A 20,950-nucleotide genomic window follows, 5' to 3' on the forward strand; every position below is an offset into this window, starting at 1 on the left:
TTTATTTAATATAATCAATTACATAAATATATTGCATTAATAATTTTATTTCCTCTGTGCAATATATGCAAACACCTACCAATATAAATATATATATATACATTTAAAAAAATTCTCATTTTTATATATATATATATATATATATATATATATATATATATTTTTTTATGGTCTATAATAATATGTAAAATGTGAGTTCTATTGTTTGGAACTGTGAAAAATTTGAGGGAATTATTTTGCACCTTTTTTTTTTTTTTATAGTTCTATAGAATTATGTATGACTATTTTGCACTTCTAATCCAATTTTGCATAACTATTATTGTATTTTTCTGCATTTCCACACTTATGACAGATATGCTGATGGTTTTAATTTGGTCGGTGCATACCTACAAAATAGCCCGTTTTATTACCAAGATACGTGTAAATAGAGCACACTAAAACTGGCAGTTGATATGACTTATCACACTTAGTAAAGTTTACATGCACATTAATAGTTCAATTTCAGTCTGACTTGAACAATAATTTGTGCTTTTTAAACTGTAAATGCTTACGTCTGACTGAAATCGTTCCCGTCTGATTATTTGAAGTCGAACAAACCTAGATAATGCGCTTGTAGCTCAAGGTCAAGTCGAGCATTGCTTTGTTAAATGCAGTTTTGCACTGTTGCATCTCTTTGAATACAGAACACATGCATACTTTGCACAGTATACATACTACAGTATATACTGCAGAAATTGTAAGGTTAGTATGCTTTTCCGAACACAAGTGTTTTAATATCAGCTCTACTTAAGGTCAAGGGACAGGGTCACATGACAGCCCTGTATGCTGAATGAAATGATAGCCAGATGGATCCAGATATATGGTAGTGATTAGCATGTACAGATCCACTACTTCCATTATGAATACCAAGTTAGAATAAAGGCTTTTTCACATAACTCAATATCTAATATCATCAGTGAGACACACATCATGTGTGAAAATCACAAACTTGTAAATTTGCAAAGTCAGACATGTAATTGGAAAGACACAATTTGCATGTCATGCACATTGCCCGCTAACAGCTGGACGTGTTTATGTTTTTAATGATAATGATAATTAGATCTACTCGTAAAAATCATTATTTTTGAGTTTGCTGAACTTATCGTATTGAGTTCATGGAACTTAGAATCCAACTTGAATTCTTAAGTTGGTGCAACACATTTGCAGCTGGTTTCTTTTAACGTATTATTTCTTACATTGTAGGGAAAACCGTCTAAAAGCGTTTACACAGTGCACAAGTCTGAAGTTAAATTGTTTGAGCGTCACATTAAAGCATTTGATTAGCACGCGTTGCATACAGTTCAATGCATTGGACAATGCTGACAATAGTTATGTAAAGAAGCCTTTAGTTGTCAGGTCTAGAACTACATTTCATGCTCTACAACTAGTTACGTAGGTGTTGTGATTGTTGAATGGTGTGAGTTTAGCAGCAGAGGAAGGCTAATGAGAGGATTCTGCTTGGGTTTGCCATATCATGCCCAAAACAAAGCTTCCAGACCGTTACCATCAGAGTCACACAGAGCCTCGGGAGGAGTATTAGCCTCCAACTTTCTTCAGTCCAGTCATTTTGTGCATATTCTGAAGTCTGTCGTCAGTGCACAGCCGAGTAATAGCTCTAACCAATCAGAAATAACCGTCAAGAACATCAACAAGCACACCAATCGAATCATAGCAATGGTAGGAGGCGGGATTTAGAGAGCAGCTGATGAATGGCAAGTGAGAAATCATGTCTGGAGTCCAGTGAGTGAGCCAACGTCGCCTCCTTGTTCCTGGGAGGAGAGGAGGGCAGGGGTCGTTTGAGAGCGGGGGATGCCGACGGTCGCGAGGGAGTCGTTGAGCGAGATGCTGCTGCGTAACAGGTGAGGAAGGACAGGGCTGTCACCCGAGACGGGCCAGGTGACGATGTCGGCGCCGTGGTCCGTGCGAGAGCAGGCGTTCTCGCGGAAATTAAGCTTGAAAGACTCAATCTGCATCAGAGTGTTTGAGGAAAGACAGAATAGAGGAGCAGAAGAACATAAAAATGGGGTAAACGGGGAGGAGAGGGGTTGATCGGGGGGTGAAATGAAAAGGGAACAGTGATGGCAAAAAGTCGAGTTAGAAGCCTGAAAAATAAGAAGAGGTCAAGATGATTTGGTGATCAGAGAATTGCACTTTAATAACATCAGTACAGTGTAGAAGTCGACCGCTTTATTGTTTTTGCCGATTGACCTCATGTGGTGAACTGTAGTGCCAAATTTTGCCACATGAGTCGATGAATCAATCAATCACTGAACACAAGCAAACTTGAATAGTTTATTACAAGCTGCTGCACTAGAGAATTACTGCATGTTTGCAGACCAGGTTGAGAGCATGCTTCTATTAAATCATATTGTATGTTTCGAGCTAGCGGTCTCAATTGAACATGATGACTCCACTGGTCTTGCTGTATGTTTGCTTTTGCGTGATGTCATTTTTTAAAGAAATATTCCCAGTTCAATACAAGTGAAGCTCAATCAACAGCATTTGTGGCATAATGTTGATTACCACAACATTTAGTTTTGACTCTTCGAGGTTAAAGTGACGTTTACATGCACACCAGAAAATGCCGTTCTGTTTACATGCACTGTATAGGCGCTATACATGGGGCTCGGTCAGCAGGCAGCTTTCTCCACAGCAACGTAATTCTCCCACGACGCTCGTGTCAATAACAAACATTGGATGCGATGAAGACTTCGGCATTTTATTCAGATTCTTCGCTTTATTTTCAGATATTCCAGAGCCGTTGTTGCGTTTGTTTTCTCCACTTTCTATTGTGACCTGCGGTGGAATTGTGATGCAATAGTGGGGTTTCCCTCTTAAGTGAAACTGCAGAATTTCGTATATGTGAACGTGAGGGACCGTCGACACTACATTGGTGTGTATAAATGGGTTTATAGTGTATGCGACTGTCCCTCTGTACTCCCAGAAATGTTGTATTCATTCCCCTGTGTTGACTTGTTGAGCTCCATCCTATGTCGTTTGTTATCCGGTCTGTTTCGCGCACGTGGACTCTTCAAACACCCACCAGAACGGCACTTATGCGTTTAAATGACCACATTAAGCCGCGTTCTCCAGGGGAAACCTAGGTGTGTTTATTTTAGTCACACATTATACACAGTTTTTTTGCATATATACAGTTAAATTTATTAGGTCTCCAGGGGAAACCTAGGTGTGTTTATTTTAGTCACACATTATACACAGTTTTTTTGCATATATACAGTGAAATTTATTAGTCTTCACATATCCCAGGTCAGAGTGCAGGGTCAGCCATGATACAGCGCCCCTTGAGCAGATAGGGTTAAGGGCCTTGCTCAAGGGCCCAATAGTGGCATCTTGGTGGTGCTGGGGCTTGAACCCCTGACCTTCTGGTCAGTAACCCTGAGCCTCAACCACTGAGCCACCACTGCCCTAAGGGATATTTTTGAATCCATTAAGTGGTGTGAGGAGATCAGCGTTCCATTGTACAAGACATTTCAGAACGCGGCTTTCTGCAAAAAGCATCCGTTTACAAGAACATGTAAACGTGGTCAGTGATGCGCTTACAATGGAAGTCAGTAGGACCAATCTGTAAACGTTAAAATACTGACCGTTTCAGGAGTATAGCCACAAGACTTAAACAATATGATGCATTTAAACATGATTTTTTGTGATGAAATCACTTATTAACTTTTTCTGTGATAAGTTGTATCCGATTTGATAACTTCTTAGCCATGACGATTTAACGCTGTAAACCATGTATTTCCGGCAAATGACAATTTAGACAACTTAAAAGCTCAAACGTAACAGAATAATTCATGCAAGCGCTTTCATACAATTATAAGCTTCACATTTCTGCCTTTAAACCCTCCAAAAATGTACCCCCATTGACTTCCATTGTAAGTGCCTCACTGGAACCTCAATTTATGCTTTTTATTTTAAACAAAAGGAGGGACGAGTCGAAATTACTTTTAGTGGTAATCAACATTATGCCACAAATGCTGTCATAGTATCGAACCCAGAATATTTCTTTATCAAATCAGTCGAAAAGACTCAAACTCAAGAGTTATTGAGAGCGGTTACTATATTACTGACTCACTGTACCGCTAGTCATCATAACCAATTGTTATCATAACCAATCGTCACCTTTAATGCCCACATCCACACTAACCTGTTTCTGTTTGAAAATCATTTTCCAACGTATGCATTTATGTAGAGCATTTTTAGAAATATACGTTTTGAGGAAAACGCATTTCAGTGTGGATGAGAAACGTAAACGTAGCAAAAATGCATTCGAGTGGATGAGTTACCACGGAGGACCAAATGACACAAAATTAAACCATTTAATACATATTTAATTAATACAACAATTCAATCATTAAATTCATTTCTCGATCGATTTGACCCATTTCTCCAAACTCAAATCAATTACCACAGCCGTCTGAACACTCTGTTATTGTCCTAAACGAATTGTACACTTTTCTTAATTTTCATAATTTGCTTGAAACGCTGGACACAAATGTCTCATATCCAATGTTCATGCTTTCAAAACAGTTAACGCAAATAACTAAATTAAAGTAATCTTCTTAAATGCACGTCAGGTTGTCAAATACTTGCATGCTGATATCTGCCGTGTTAGCATTGCACACAGCAAAGAGTGCAATTTACTAAAAACTATGACTTTGCTACATATAAAGGGGTCAAATATAAAACTTCAGAGCAAGATGTGAAAACTGAGAAGAGGACAGCAGGATGGAAGAGGCTCAAATGATCAGATAGTCCCTCTAATTGGTCATGTTATGAATCGTGTTTGGCCTAATATGAGCAGATATAAAGTGACTTGAATCTCAACGAAGAAGAAGAGGGAGGAATGGCATTGATCTGCATGTCACCATTACTTTACCATGCATGCTTACAGTGCTGTCTTATGCATGGCCATACAATACAGCGTGTTATTGCAATAGCAGAATTGTGTGTTCAAATAGTTAATCTATAGTTTTGATGTATTTAGCTTTTATTATCAAAAAAATATGCAGTAAAATTGTTCCGCAAATTTGAGTGTCTGTGTGAATCGTTTTGAGAGCATTGATTATGGGTTGGAGAAATGTATAAAATCGATTGAGAAAAAAATGTCCCTTGTAATAAAAAGAAACTAAGCTTGTGCATGCATAAAAAAAGATAATGATATAGTGCTAAAATGAAATACAACGGGCAGTACAACAGTAATTAGTAAATAAAAAAAAAATATATATATATATATATTAATAATAACAATATTATATATATATATTTATTAATAATAACAATATTATATATATTTATATTAATAATAACAATATTATATATATAAATAATAATAATATTATATATTAATAATAACAATATTATATATAATATTATTATTAATATATATAATATTGTTATTGTTATTATTTATATATTATTATTAATATATATATATTAATAATAACAATATTATATATAATATTATTAATATATATATTATTGTTATTATTATTTATATATATAATATTGTTATTATTATTAATATTATTTATATATATAATATTGTTATTATTAATATTATTTATATATATAATATTGTATATTATATAATATATATATATATATATATATATATATATATATATATTATTTTACTAAATATTTAATGATTAATTTAAATATTTCTTAATGATTTAATTTGGAGTAATTTGGCCCCTTAATAAGTGGCACATTCACACATTTAAATAAAAACATTTCAATATTAAAACCAACGTTTTTATTCAATATCTCTTTTTTTCCCACCTTGATTAATTATCGGTCAACCTCTAGTACAGTGAAACAACAAAATAACAAACAGTTTACACAGAAATGAACATTAAGAGCCGATGACAAATAATAAATGTAATAGTGTGTCTGAAATGGCATAGAAATAAATAACATTTTGTTTTGAATGGAGGAGAAACAGTGCAATCCTCAACCAAACAGGTCTGATACACGGGATTCTAGTCTGACTGGGGCTTTGGTGGGAGCTGTGTTACACACAAACTTACTTGTTTCAGGGATGAGTGAGCCCAGACCCTGTGGGTCCTGGAGCTCCTCACTCCTGCAGGGAGCGCCCTCCTTCAGCCCATTCTCCTGGGCCGGGCTGGCTGCGGGCTGGGCGGCCGAGACACCACTAGAGGGAGCCCCGCTACCCTCAGCAGTCTCCTGGGCCCCCTCAGCCTAGAAACACACAGCAGGGCATCAATAACATGTGGGTGAAATGGCGATGGAGACACAGCCGGGTGTTTGTGTGCTTAAACAGAATATACATGCATGGTGAAACAATATGGCTGATGTACAGCATGAGTCATATAAAATGTTTTTTTTTACCCATTTCTTTTGATAGCCAACAGGTGTCCAGCATACATGGACATTTTGCTTTTGATTTGTTTTAGATTTTTGGTAACTACACAATTCATCTTATGTCTATTTGTGTTTTTTTTATAGAGATGAGTGAACAAACTTTAGTAAAGGGTAATGGTTTAAATACCCCCAAAAAACAGAGCAACCATATATATATATATATATACACTCACCTAAAGGATTATTAGGAACACCTGTTCAATTTCTCATTAATGCAATTATCTAATCAACCAATCACATGGCAGTTGCTTCAATGCATTTAGGGGTGTGGTCCTGGTCAAGACAATCTCCTGAACTCCAAACTGAATGTCAGAATGGGAAAGAAAGGTGATTTAAGCAATTTTGAGCGTGGCATGGTTGTTGGTGCCAGACGGGCCGGTCTGAGTATTTCACAATCTGCTCAGTTACTGGGATTTTCACGCACAACCATTTCTAGGGTTTACAAAGGATGGTGTGAAAAGGGAAAACATCCAGTATGCGGCAGTCCTGTGGGCTAAAAATGCCTTGTTGATGCTAGAGGTCAGAGGAGAATGGGCCGACTGATTCAAGCTGATAGAAGAGCAACTTTGCCTGAAATAACCACTCGTTACAACCGAGGTATGCAGCAAAGCATTTGTGAAGCCACAACAAGCACAACCTTGAGGCGGATGGGCTACAACAGCAGAAGACCCCACCGGGTACCACTCATCTCCACTACAAATAGGAAAAAGAGGCTACAATTTGCAAGAGCTCACCAAAGTTGGACAGTTGAAGACTGGAAAAATGTTGCCTGGTCTGATGAGTCTCGATTTCTGTTGAGACATTCAGATGGTAGAGTCAGAATTTGGCGTAAACAGAATGAGAACATGGATCCATCATGCCTTGTTACCACTGTGCAGGCTGGTGGTGGTGGTGTAATGGTGTGGGGGATGTTTTCTTGGCACACTTTAGGCCCCTTAGTGCCAATTGGGCATCGTTTAAATGCCACGGCCTACCTGAGCATTGTTGATGGAATGGCATATGACACTAATCATAGTGTCGGTGGTGGGTCGCTGCTCGTGTGGCTGACCTTCTGGCTCATAGAGTAACGCAATTTTATAGTGTTTTATAGTGTTTTCTTTTAGGGTATTTGTTGTTTTTTTTATATATCGAGTGCATTTATCTGATTATATTCACACAGTCCATGTTATATTGAGAGGAGATTTGTGTCTTATACATGGTAGTCTACATGTGCGTCTCATTGTCGCTGATTAGTGACTGACTGTTGGAACACCGAACACCGTTTTACGATCGATATGGAGTATAGAAGACTTTTTTGGCTACTGGTCTTTCTTCATTTTTTGGAGCACATATTCTGTTTGTCAACTGGATATGATCTCCCGGAGAACCTGCGACTTGCATATTCAAGAGATTTTCTGCTGCAGCTGCGATTCCACCCTCATCAGGCTACTGTTACAGAGAGGATCCCAGAGGAAATAACACGTAAGAGGTCCATCGAGAGGGAATCTTTCCAAAACAACAAAAAGGTAACGAAAAGGGGGAAGAAAAAGGGTGGAATACGAGCTAGACTCAAGCGGGAGAAATGTAAACATCGATCGCTTCCATCAGTCATAATGGCCAATGTCCGTTCTCTCCGTAACAAAATTGATGAACTGCAAGCTAACGTGAACTATATGCATCAATATAGGACTGCTTCCATTTTAGCATTTACTGAAACGTGGCTGAATAAGAATGACAATGATGACTTTTTATGTATAGATGGCTTTGGAATTCCCCTGAGACTAGACCGGGATAATGAGTCTACGGGAAAACAGCATGGCGGCGGTGTTTGTTTGTATGTAAACACACGCTGGTGCTCAACGATTGTCGTAAGGGAGAAGTTGTGCACCCCTGACATTGAACTTTTGGCTGTATCTCTACGCCCTTTTTATTTGCCCAGGGAATTTCCACAGCTTTTTTTTATATTGGTTTATATTCATCCGAGAGCAAACGCTACTTCAGCCATAGAGCATATTAAGAGCACCTTAGATAGACTGGAATTAACATCTCCAGATTCTCCCAAATTTATTCTGGGTGATTTTAACCATTGTGTGGCAGAAAAATCCTTGAAAGGTTTTCAACAGTATGTCACATGTACTACCCGTCTGGGAAAAATATTGGATAAATGTTATGGTTCAGTTTCAGGTGCATATAGATCAATTGCTCTTCCTCCACTGGGTTCTGCTGACCATTGCACTGTATTACTGGCACCAGCCTATTTGCCTGTTATAAGGAGAACAGAGAAGGTTGTAAAGGTTATTAAACAATGGACTAATGATAGCATTGATAGATTGCAGGGATGCTTTGAAATAACTGATTGGAATATGCTCGCAGCTTCATCAAATGATATTAACGAGCAAGTGGGTATAGTAACATCATATATCTCCTTCTGTGTGGATTACATCATTCCTACTAAGAAGGTTACCATCTTTCCGAACAATAAGCCCTGGGTAACGAAGGAACTCAAGGAAATTCTAAATAAGAAAAGAGAGTTTTCTACACCGGCACTGAGTATGAAAAAAAGGAGGTTAACAGAGAGGTCAAGCGTGCTATTAAATCTGCTAAACTGAAATATAAGAACAAGATTGAGCAAACATTTACTCAAGGAAACCTCCATACAGTCTGGCAGGGTCTTAAGAATATGGCAGCAGTTAATATTGCTCCCACTGCTCGTAGGCACATTCAGGTTGTAGGAAGTAGTTTAACATCTCTTCCTAACGATCTCAATTCTTTCTACACCAGATTTGAGACGGACAATACCACTCAAGTGGAAACAATAATTTCTACTTTAAAATCTGGTGACTCTGCCTTTACTATAAGTATGGAGGAGGTGGTGCAAGCTCTTAAAAAGACCAAAGTTAAATCTGCACCTGGGCCGGATACTATCTGTGGCCGAACCTTAAAATACTGTGCAGAGCAGTTGGGGGGTGTTTCAGACTTTATTTCAGAAATCTATGGCTATTGGTGTAGTTCCTCAACTGTGGAAACATTCCACTGTTATTCGATACCAAAAAAGAGTTCCATAAAATCCTTAAACGATCTGAGACCTGTTGCACTCACCTCTCTTGTGATAAAGGCAATGGAGAGGATTATTAAAAACTATATCACTAAAGTAACTGTTTCACAGTTGGATCCACTTCAGTTTGCCTATCGCTACAGGTAGAGGGGTTGATGATGCAAAGGTGTTTATCACAGACATTGTTCATAAGCATCTTGAGTCTCCTAATACCACAGCCAGATTTTTGTTTGCTGATTTTTCTTCGGCTTTTAATACCCTACAGCCACATATTCTTGCTGAGAAACTTATCAGTCGTTTTCATCTGGAGGACCAAATGATTTTCTGGGTAATTGATTTTTTAACCAATAGGTCTCAGAGAGTGCTGGTCAATAATATCTTTTCTGACCTCCTATATACTTCAACTGGCTCTCCCCAGGGATGTGTCCTTTCACCTCTGCTCTTCATTATGTATACCGACGAATGTAGATCTACTCAACCTAATTGTCATCTGATTAAGTTTGCCGATGATACCGTTTTACTGTCTCTGCTTTCAGGCCCTTCACAGCATCATGGCCCAGCCCTTCAGGAATTTGTTGAGTGGTGTGACATTTCCTGTTTGGAGCTTAACTTGAATAAGACTAAAGAGATGGTAGTAACCTTTTCTAATAAGCAGAGGCAGGTGGCTATGGCAGCATCTACTGTTATTCACGGGAAGCCTATAGAGATTGTCAAGGAGTACAAGTACCTTGGGACGATTTTTGACAATCTGTTTAAATTTACTTCCAATACAGAGGAGATACTGAAGAAATGCCAGCAGCGGCAGTATCTTTTAAGGAAGCTCAATTCCTTTGGAGTTAGTAAGAACTTGCTCACTATGTTCTACTACTCCTACATTGAAAGTGTCATTACATTTTCCATCGTCTGCTGGTTTCATTCTATAAGCCTCCAAAATAGAAATAGTCTGGAGCGCACAGTTAAAGTCTGCTCAAAAATTATTGGACTCCCTATTAGGGCTCTTTCTATTATAAGTGAACAGCAAACGCTGAGGTTGGCTGGAAGAATCTTGCGAGACACATCACATGTAATGTTCTCTGTTTTTGAGTGGCTTCCTTCACGGCGACGGCTTCGTTGTCCATGTTGTAGGACACAAAGGAGGAAGGCAACCTTTGTTCCCAAATCGGTGCAGCTTTTAAATTCTCAACCGTCTCTAGCCCTCTTGTTTATTATGTCTTGATTTAATTATTTTTTAATATATGTATATTAGGTATTCATTAATATGTATTTCATGTACACTGTGTTATTTATTTAATGTAGGATGTTATAATGTATAATGGTTACGTTACTCTATGTGGCCTTATTAATTGCCCCTTGGGGACAAATAAAGTGTTTTGAAATTGAAATTGAAATTGAAATTCTGACCATGTCCATCCCTTTATGGCCACCATGTACCCATCCTCTGATGGCTACTTCCAGCAGAATAATGCACCATGTCACAAAGCTCGAATCATTTCAAATTGGTTTCTTGAACATGACAATGAGTTCACTGTACTAAAATGGCCCCCACAGTCACCAGATCTCAAGCCAATAGAGCATCTTTGGGATGTGGTGGAACGGGAGCTTCGTGCCCTGGATGTGCATCCCACAAATCTCCATCAACTGCAAGATGCTATCCTATCAATATGGGCCAACATTTCTAAAGAATGCTTTCAGCACCTTGTTGAATCAATGCCACGTAGAATTAAGGCAGTTCTGAAGGCGAAAGGGGGTCAAACACAGTATTAGTATGGTGTTCCTAATAATCCTTTAGGTGAGTGTGTATATATATATATATATATATATATATATATATATATATATGACAGTAGTATTAAACTATTTACTACACACTGTTTCAATTTAGCGTCCCTTATGGCCAAACCTGTAACCCTAAAATATACTTTAATGTCAACACGAAACTGTATTCGCAACCCATTTTACTTCCATAATGTCACACATTCTTATGTGCAACAGCATATCCAATTGACTGGATTGTGAAAAGTGGGCGTCCCATCCCAGAATATGAGTGACAGATGGTTTTAGGAGAAAGAAATATAGATTTTTTTGGGATACCATCAACTGGTGAATCGTTCACAATAGGAACTTTTATTAAGAAAGTAAATGTTGGTGTAAATGGTGACTTTAAAAACAATATCAGTATGATCTTGATGTGTTCAATGTGTGCATGCATACAAAATAATAATGGGTCCAGCCATGGTACAAGTGGACATGTGACTGAAATGGATGGCCATAGGCTGAGGGGACGGTGACTGTAGCTTTTAGGAATTTCATGGATCCACCAACAATATTTGGGAAAAACAAGCAAGGAAGAATGATAACCGTAACTCTAAGGCATAATTTCCACCAGACAAAAATGGTATTGTGCTAAAACACATCGTAGAAGCATGATAACGTTTATTTTGCATGGACATAAGTGATTATTTAAAATGAAAATAGCAACAACAAAAAAAAAAATGGATTAAAAAACAAAATCATGGGTCTATTTAAAAAGCATGCTTTGAGGCTCACTTTACTTACCATTGATTTCTCACCAACACCTCCACCGTTATAAAGTTTCAAAAGGTTCTTTAACTCGTATAAATTGTGAGTTACTTCATGCAACCTCACCTTAACATTACCACCTCCAGGCTCATGACTGACATTATCCATGGAGCCAACCTTGGACTGAGCTTTGTCCTTAAAGTTCACTTTGTGACTCTCGATCTTCACATCACCTCCACCTACAGGAAATATTCAAATTGAAAAACCGACATGGATTGGATCGCAAAATAACTCTAAAGATCTGATTGTACCTGGTTTATGTTTGATATTGCTCTTGGAACCACACTTTGCGGTCACTTTACTCAAGTCCACCTTCTTGCTGAGAATCTGGACCTGTGAACACATTTGTGCAGCTTTCACGTGTTGTATCGGGTCATATCAAATCACAACTCAGGACTGTTCATTGCTTAATGAAAACACATTTCACATGCAGTGGAAATGGTCCCCCCAAATGGAGCCTGAAATGAAAAGGTTGATGATGGAAAAACTCTAGAATAAACAATAGCGGAGAATCCAGAGAGAGCAAAGCGGCGTTTTTGAGCTTGGAGGAGTTTGAGGGTTAATATAAGAGAAGCTTAAGAACAAATATCAGGATAAGCAAATATAACCCCCCTTTGTTTTGAAACGTTGCTGCTTTGCAAAATGGATTTGGAAGCTCTTATTTGTTCATAGCAGAAGAATTGCGTTGCGTTCATGTGGACACAATAGACAGAGGCAAAGTGTTCGTCTGAACAATGACTACACGCATGCAGTGACGTTACTTACTTTCCCTCCACCAGGGAGATGTTTCATATTTTCCTTGGAGCCCAAGCGAGACGTGACGTGACTGTAGTCCACTTTTTTGGAGACTATTTGAACCTACAACACAGCACGGCGGGCCGGGAGGGGCGGGACACCAGGAAGGACCAGGTTAGAGAGGGAAGACAACAGAGGAATAGAGCAGAAGCCTCTAAAAGAGACTAGGACCCCATTTCGTGCACTGCACATTAAGACTGTAATGCCTAGAGCTATGGTGAACTAAAGCTTGTTTGACAAACTCTCCTTTTGTTTACATATTTCCTAAGATATGAGTTGGTGGTTGAGTTATGGACACTGTAATGTGCAGAGTTTCTTAATGAGGTGCATGAGATGGTGTAAATGCATTAAAACCCAAAGGAAACATCCCGAAGACTTCAGAAGGTCAATCAGAGATAGAGACGTATAGAGACAATATAAATGAGATGGTGATGAGTTCAACTCACTTTGCCCTGGCTGGTCTCTTTGGAGGGGCAGCTGCGAGTGTCCGTCCTGCTCTGAGACACTGTGACCTGGCGGAAGAACCCCAAATACCACCCTTGAATCAAATCACTAGAGATGCCATGTTATACTGACCTAAAACCATTTCCCTAACCTTAAATTAAACTCTTGATCTTCAATGAATGTTTCAGGTTCAACAGAAGCAAACTCAAGCTACAGAACAGGCAGACCTAAGGGAGAGGGTTTGTAATGGCTTCAAGTGCAGGACAACATCCCTAAGAACACCAATCTGAACTCTTTGGTGACCGTAGGCGTTTCTCAGATATCAGGCATATCGAGTGTTAATTATTAAGGCAAACAGAGAGAACTCAGCCAGGAGAAAGATGACCATGATGAGCGACAAACATGGGATGATGCCGTATGAGGCAATGAAGCTGTGACATCAGGTCATATAATGGTGTTTAGATAGGAAGCTAGTTAGAGTTGAGCTAGGACTAGATACCATATATTACGAGCCATTCAGGGGTAAACAATGGGTTGCCATGGCAAATCATGCTTTCCATATGGTACTATGTTAATACCAAATTTTTGAACAAGTTACCATGGTAACATCATGTTGTTGTTTTTAAAATGACAATGTAACTTGTTCATGAAAAATTGAATTATCCTAGTGTTTGAAAAACATGGTATTACCAATGTAATACCATTTATTTTAACTCACATTAACCAGCTCTGACTGGGGGACCCCGAGGCGTTCCCAGGCCAGTGTGGCGATGTAATCTCTCCACCTAATCCTGGGTCTTCCCCGAGGCCTCCTCCCAGCTGGACGTGCCTGAAACACCTCCCTAGGGAGGCGGCCAGGGGGCATCCTTACCAGATGCCCAAACCACCTCAACTGACTCCTTTCAACGCAAAGGAGCAGCGGCTCTACTCCGAGCTCCTCACGGATGACTGAGCTCCTCACCCTATCTCTAAGGGAGAAGCCCGCCACCCTTCTGAGGAAACCCATTTCAGCCGCTTGTACTCGCGACCTAGTTCTTTCGGTCATGACCCAGCCTTCATGACCATAGGTGAGGGTAGGAACAAAAATTGACCGGTAGATCGATTTCGTGACAACGGTGCGATAGAGCGAGTGCAATACCGCCCCCGCTGCCCCGATTCTCCGGCAAACCTCCCGCTCCATTGTCCCCTCACTCGTGAACAAGACCCCGAGGTACTTGAACTCCTTCACTTGGGGCAATACCTCCTTCCCTACCTGGAGTACGCACTCCATCGGTTTCCTGCTGAGAACCATGGCCAATGATATAAATACCACTGAATATAAATATTTCAATCATTCAGTACAATTATCTATGTTATTACCATCTGATACAATCATAATAACCATGGCACTGTCCCAATTTGGAATGCCAAATTCCCAAAGTCCTCGTGGTGGCGAGGTGACTCGCCTCAATCCGGGTGGCGGAGGACGAATCTCAGTTGCCTCCGCGTCTAAGACCGTCAATCCGCGCAACTTATCACATGGCTTGTTGAGCACGTTACCGCGGATGAGTAGTGCACGTGGAGGCTTCACGCTATTCCCCATGGCATCCACGCACAACTCACCACACGCCCCACCGAGAGCAAGAACAACATTATAGCGACCACGAGGAGGTTACCCCATATGACTCTACCCTCCCTAGCTACCGGGTCAATTTGGTTGCTTACGAGACCTGGCTGGAGTCACTCAGCACACCCTGGATTCAAACTCACGACTCCAGGGGTGATAGTCAGCGTCAATACTCGCTGAGCTACCCAGGCCCCCTAAGAGACTAAATATTAAGCAAATTTCAAAGACAAAATGCCTCAAATGTATATATTTGTACATGTATGTGGTTTTGTGTATGGTAAGTTCGGTACCTTTCCTCCTCCAGGCTGGTGTTTAATGTTATCTGTGGAGCCGATCTTGGAGCGGATGTTTTTGATGTCTGGTGCAGGGGCAGAGCCAGGGCGAGGGGCAGGGCGAGTCATGGTGCTGGTGGTCGTGGAGTTGGGTCGAGGGGTGCGGGGCACCGGTGGCTTCTTCTCTGGTGCAGCAGCTGGTGGAGCGCTACTGGAGGTGGCGGGTGTTTTTGTGGTGCGAGGGCGAGTGGTGGCGCTGCTTAAAGTGTTGGAGGTTCTGAGAGGTGCAGATTTAGGGCGGGTCACATCTGAAACCAGAGCAGAAAAGATGTGGATGACCTTCTTTCATCTGCTGAACTACCAACAGTGTAGGGAACAGTAAAAAAAACTTGCATTGGAGTTTTATGGATTACTTTTATGCTGATTTTTGGAGCTTCAAAATGTTGGCATCCATTGACATGCATTGACAGAAATATTCTACTAAAAATCTTCATTTGTGTTCTGCAGATGTAAGAAAGTCAAGCACATCTGGGATGGCATGAGGGTGAGTAAATGATGATAACATTTTCATTTTTGGGTGAGCTATTGATTTAAAACAAAAGTAACATTCAAGAAATCAGAATTCCATCATTATTTTCTCACCCTTGCATTGTTCCAAACCTATAGGCTGTTATAATCCATTTTCTTTTTCTGTCAAAGATAAAGCTCTGAAATCTCATTCTCCATTTGGTGTATTTGAACTGGTGTGCCATTCAGTTCCAACACACACGAGAACCAATGAGATCCAACGGCGTCAATGACGTTAAATCTTTCATAGACTGAACGTGGATACAATAAGATATTCAACTTAAGCTGAGGGAAGATTTACAGTGAATAACGACTTACATTTTTGTCTGTGCCCCACACAAAGCTATCATATGACTTATATACAGCACACAAGGACTATGGGCTAGTTTTATGGTGTGTTTCTCTTTCGGTTTCACAGAAAAAAGAGCATAAGAAATTAAACATTTTAATAGCTGAATGTTTAGTTGTGTAGCACAGAAGCCTTTGCATGTGTCAGATTAGAAAAATCTCTGCAGCACTCTATTCAAATCTCCGAAACTGGGGTAAGAAACAGCGGTGATCAGCATCGCTCCATGTGCGGGATAATCCCTCTCACTCATTCCTGCAGTGGAATTCACTGATGGATTTTATAAAGATTTTAAATGGCCTTAAACGTGTGCATGCCAATGTGGAGTCTCCATATTTTACCTGTTACAACCAAGTGTGCCGCACAAGCCCTCAAAAGTGAAGCCAAAACGTCTCGATCGCCCCCGGTGACTGGTCCTAGTATAGATCATAAGCCCCGCCTCCCCATGTTATTCAACGGGACGTGAGACCAACTAAACAATTAAATCTTTTTTCCAAAGATAGTTTCTGTCATTTACTGTCGTTTCTATCACGTTGATGTAATTTCAAGTGTTTGTTTTCAAAATAAGTTTGTTTTTAGTTATTTGATGCTATAAAAACGGTGCTGTGACATCATGATTGACAGCTGTGATTGACAGGTTCTCTGAGCGAAGTAGTCACTGAAGCACCAACTGACTTTTTTCCGGGATCTTCGGAGGACTGAGGAGATTGGAGCTTTTAAATTAATATCTACATTTCTATAATTAATTATTTCACACCGTCATAAGTCAAAAGTCAAAAGTGCAGGGGCGTGTGCTTGCGATTGATTCAGGGAGAGTGAGGGCGGGGCCTTGATTTTGCGGCTTTACTTCCTGCTCACTACTGCGCAGGTCTGGTCCCGAAATCGCAACTGCGCAGACTCAAGTCCCAAGATGTCAGCGCCATATCGGGACACTGGCGGCTTCAGTTCTCACCAATGGAAAAGAGCGAAGGGGCGTCGTCCATCTTTTTTTACAGTCTATGGTTACGATTATGATTACTAACACACTAGTAAGTCACTATGCTGAATATTACTGTGTATAAAAAACATTTTGCAATATATAAAAGAGCACAATGAACATTCGAATAGTAATGCTTAACTTAGAAAGCACCAATACTAATACATGGTGGTTTGTATCCAGCTGTACCTGCAGTTTTCAGTGTGCTTGGTTTCTTTTCCTCTCCAGGTTTGCTCTCAGTCTTTGTGGCTAAATGCAAAAAACAGCAAACACTGAATACATTCAGTATTTAATAAATCAGCACAAATGATGTGTGTATAATGCAGACTGACCCAGGCGTCGTGCTGTAGGGGCGCCGGCTGTTGTGCGTGTTGTGGTCGCAGGTTTGTTTCCTGCTGTTGTAGACGAGCTGTTTTTGGGTGCGGCGAGTCGTGCGGGCGCAGCAGTGGCCTTTGGTACCAGAGGCCGTTTCTCAGGGGCCGTCTACAGGAGGAAAACAGAGAGCCGGGATAAGTCCATTTCAGGAAGCCAATTCCAGACCATCAGAACCGAATGGTAATATTGTCCTCAAGATTTAAAATCTTAAATAACCCTTCAAATGAATGTATTTACTATGTGGAAAAGTTCACAACATTATTCTAAATTCATATTTTTTACCGTTGCCTCATCTGTTCATTTTGGACTCTGACTTTACATTTGCATTAACCTCATTTTAAACCAGATAAACAAGTAAATAAATAAAAACAACAGAATAATACTGAATGCAAGAAGCAGCATGCTGTGGTTTAAGAGATGGCCACTAGAGGGAAAGCTCACACTGAAAATCTTCATTTTTAGCTTTTTAGATTTAGTCACATGTATGTTTAGAGGACTGCATGTTAATATTAATATCTTAGTTATGAATGACAATGTGTCCAACTCTTTTGAAACTTACTTAATAACACTGAAAAGCCTTTTTCTTTATATAATCTAGTTTTACAAGAATTGGAAACACAAGTTGAATATTTGAAACAAGATGTGCAATCAAAGTGTAATCTATAGGAAAACTATGGTATTCTACGCAACCGATGTGGTCAAGCATGGACAAAGAGGACACAACAAGTGCGTCCATGCAAATAGCAGAGTTTGACCTTTGCAAGGTGGTTCGAAAGATTTCTTTGGCAGACCGGCGGAGACTCACCTTGGGCTTGACCTCTTTGGCCACCGTAGTGGACGTGGCAGTGCTGGTTGAAGTTGTGGGTCGAGTGGACGCTGTTGCTGGTCGTTTGGTACCAGCAGTAGGGGTGGGTGTTTTGGGTACAGGGGCTTTTTTGATGGGGGCAGATGTGCTGGGGGCTGGACGCTTGGGGGCAGCTGTAGCGGTGGAGGCGGAGCTTGGCCGGGGCTTGGCGGAGCTAGGTTTGGTTGCCCCTGCGACAGGCTGCACGGATGGACAGCAAATGATGCACCAAATAAAAAAAAAAGAATTAAATGGACAAATGATATCGGAAGCAAGACATAAGCAGTGGAGGCTGTGTTATATGCAAAAGAATTGAATAGAATTGAGTTTATTATAATCTCTAGAGCAGTGGTTAAACGAATGGGTTTCAGGTCTGACCTATGCTAATGATGCTAATGCATATAGGATTGCAAACCAAGAACCGGTTCGGTTCCATTTTAAAACCGAAGTATGCACGTAAAACCGAACGTATATTAATGACTTCCGGTTCTTGAAAGTGCCTCCACGGATGGGACACGGTGCTAAAACACTGATTGTGTTTGCTGCAATACCATTCAGCTGCAATGCAACATCACTGCAAAGTCAGCGGTGCAAAACAAACAGCACGACTAGTGTAAACCGATTCGCGAAAGAATCAGTCTACGGAGTTGGAATGATCATCAAACGAGTCAATGGAGGATGGAGTAATGATGGATAGTTTTCACTCACCTTGGTCTTCTTGTCGGGACTGGTCAAGTCTTTTGCAGGTGCACCGTTGGTTACTGCAGGTTTGGCTGCGGAGGGTTTAGCAGCAGGTTTTTTGGCTTTCTCGGCTTTATCGTCCTTCTCGGCTTTTGTTGATGTCTTGTGAGCTGATTCAACCTTTTCTGCTTTCTGCTCTACTTCATCTTTGTCCGTTTTGTGTTTTTCTGTCTTCTGTTCAGTTTTCTCCTTTTCAACGTTATCATTTTCTTGCTTCACATCCAGCTCGTCCTTTTCTTTGTCTTGCTCAGTTTTTAGATCAGATCCGTCCTCCTCGGCTTTGACGTTCTCCGTTTTCAGCTCGGTCTTTTCCATATGACCCATCTTCACGTCTTTGTCCACCTTCGGGGAGGACTCAGCCTCTTTTTTGTCTGCAGTCTTCTCGACTTTTTCGGGCTCATCGTTTATGGATTTTCCCCACTGATCTGTCTTTTCAATCTTCTCAACTTTCACTGGTGTTTTCACCTTGTCCACTATTTCATCCGTGTCCATTTCTTTGTTCCTGTCCAGAGATTCTGTCTTTTCTCCTTTGGCTGTCTGTTTGTCTGTGTGGTCAGATTGGTCTTCCTGCTCCACCAGGTCCATCTTATGATCTTTGTCCGTCTTGTTGAAGACATCAAAGTTGTCAAAATTCTGGACATTGTCCATTTTGTTCACCTCTGGCTTGTTTTTCTCAGAGTTGCCTGATGAAAAGAGAGTGAATTATAAACGTATCAAACATTATGAGCAACTCATGGTCTCAAAAGTATTTATAGAGTATATCTACTGTATGTTCCACTTAGCATCTTCAACCCATAAAACCCAAAAACAAAAAGTTGCCTTTGTGCCACTTAATATGAGTAGAAAGACAACAGAAAATAATGAGATAGCAAAAATGACGAGCTAAAGAATGGTACCCAACCACTAGGCCACAACTTGTTTTTATCAGCACAGAAATCATAACAAGTAAATAATTAACCGTTCAGTACAATTTTATTTACAGAGTCAAAACCCGACAGCATCAAATCTGTATTAATGCATCATAACTAACAATAATTCAGTGAAGATGGGGAAACAACTGATAAAAGTGCTTTTTACCTCTAAAAATGTGTTGCTTGTATTTGGATTAGTCGTGCATGTATATGTAGTATTTAGCCATAGTTGTTAAAAAGGTTTTCATTCACAAAATTGCGGCAATTAAGAAATGTGTGATGCAGCAGTTTTCCTTCATGCCCAAAAAATATGAAACACATGGTTTGATCCTGAAGTGCAGGTCTAAAAATGGATTGTGATAAACCCTTTAGCGTTTAGTTTCATGAAAAGATTATCGGAATGAAGTTAACCAGTTATAAATGTTTACCAGCATTTAAAAATAAAGTTTTCACTCCGGAACAATTTAAAATCACTTTATTCCCATTTTTGGTTATGTTCTTAAAAAAATGTGTTTGTTTTTGGTTTTCCTTGAAACGTTTTTAGTGCCTGATTTACAGTGAGATGCAGCACGTGTGGATCGCTGCTGCCATCTACTGGTAATGACTGTCATTTCATGTAAATGTGTGCATATATATATATATATATATATAATTTATTAGGGCTGTCAATTGATTAAAAATGTTAAATAGAATTAATTACATGGTGTCCCGATTAATTAATCGTGATTAATCACATTTAATCGCATATAAAAATATTTGCTGAGAAAGCCCCTCATATAACAATAATTCAATATATAATGATGAAATAATGATACATAGTTATCTTTGATTTTTATATATATATATTTAATATTTAAAGAATATTCAGATAATTAAAATGTGTTACATTCTTGTAGAGTTAATCATTGATAAAACAATATAAAAGCGGCTTTAGAATACAATGTATTGTTTACTACCATATTATTGATCATAAGTCAATCATTGATCAACAGTTCACAGTAATCCATTTCACAAG

General features: G+C 39.7%; 1 protein-coding gene across 5 annotated transcripts in view; it reads right to left on the reverse strand.

Moving 5' to 3' along the window:
• Positions 1–223: 223 nt before the first annotated feature.
• The window catches only part of LOC127634975 (microtubule-associated protein 4-like), a 99,313-nt gene continuing 78,586 nt past the window's right edge, over positions 224–20,950 (reverse strand). For 3 of the 5 annotated variants that reach the window (XM_052114759.1, XM_052114761.1, XM_052114757.1), the window contains 11 exons: positions 18,992–19,707; positions 18,245–18,484; positions 17,397–17,547; positions 17,254–17,313; positions 15,194–15,483; positions 13,300–13,365; positions 12,824–12,916; positions 12,310–12,391; positions 12,125–12,237; positions 6,090–6,261; positions 224–2,141 (listed from right to left, as the gene is read on the reverse strand). In XM_052114759.1, the coding sequence (XP_051970719.1) occupies positions 2,134–2,141; positions 6,090–6,261; positions 12,125–12,237; positions 12,310–12,391; positions 12,824–12,916; positions 13,300–13,365; positions 15,194–15,483; positions 17,254–17,313; positions 17,397–17,547; positions 18,245–18,484; positions 18,992–19,707 (1,991 nt within the window). In that variant the 3' untranslated portion in view covers positions 224–2,133. The remainder of the gene's footprint in view (positions 2,142–6,089; positions 6,262–12,124; positions 12,238–12,309; positions 12,392–12,823; positions 12,917–13,299; positions 13,366–15,193; positions 15,484–17,253; positions 17,314–17,396; positions 17,548–18,244; positions 18,485–18,991; positions 19,708–20,950) is intronic. The other 2 variants (XM_052114758.1, XM_052114760.1) reach the window with 2 other exon arrangements.

Source organism: Xyrauchen texanus, chromosome 42 (genome assembly GCF_025860055.1).
Source record: "Xyrauchen texanus isolate HMW12.3.18 chromosome 42, RBS_HiC_50CHRs, whole genome shotgun sequence".
NCBI classification, from domain to species: Eukaryota; Metazoa; Chordata; class Actinopteri; order Cypriniformes; family Catostomidae; genus Xyrauchen; species Xyrauchen texanus.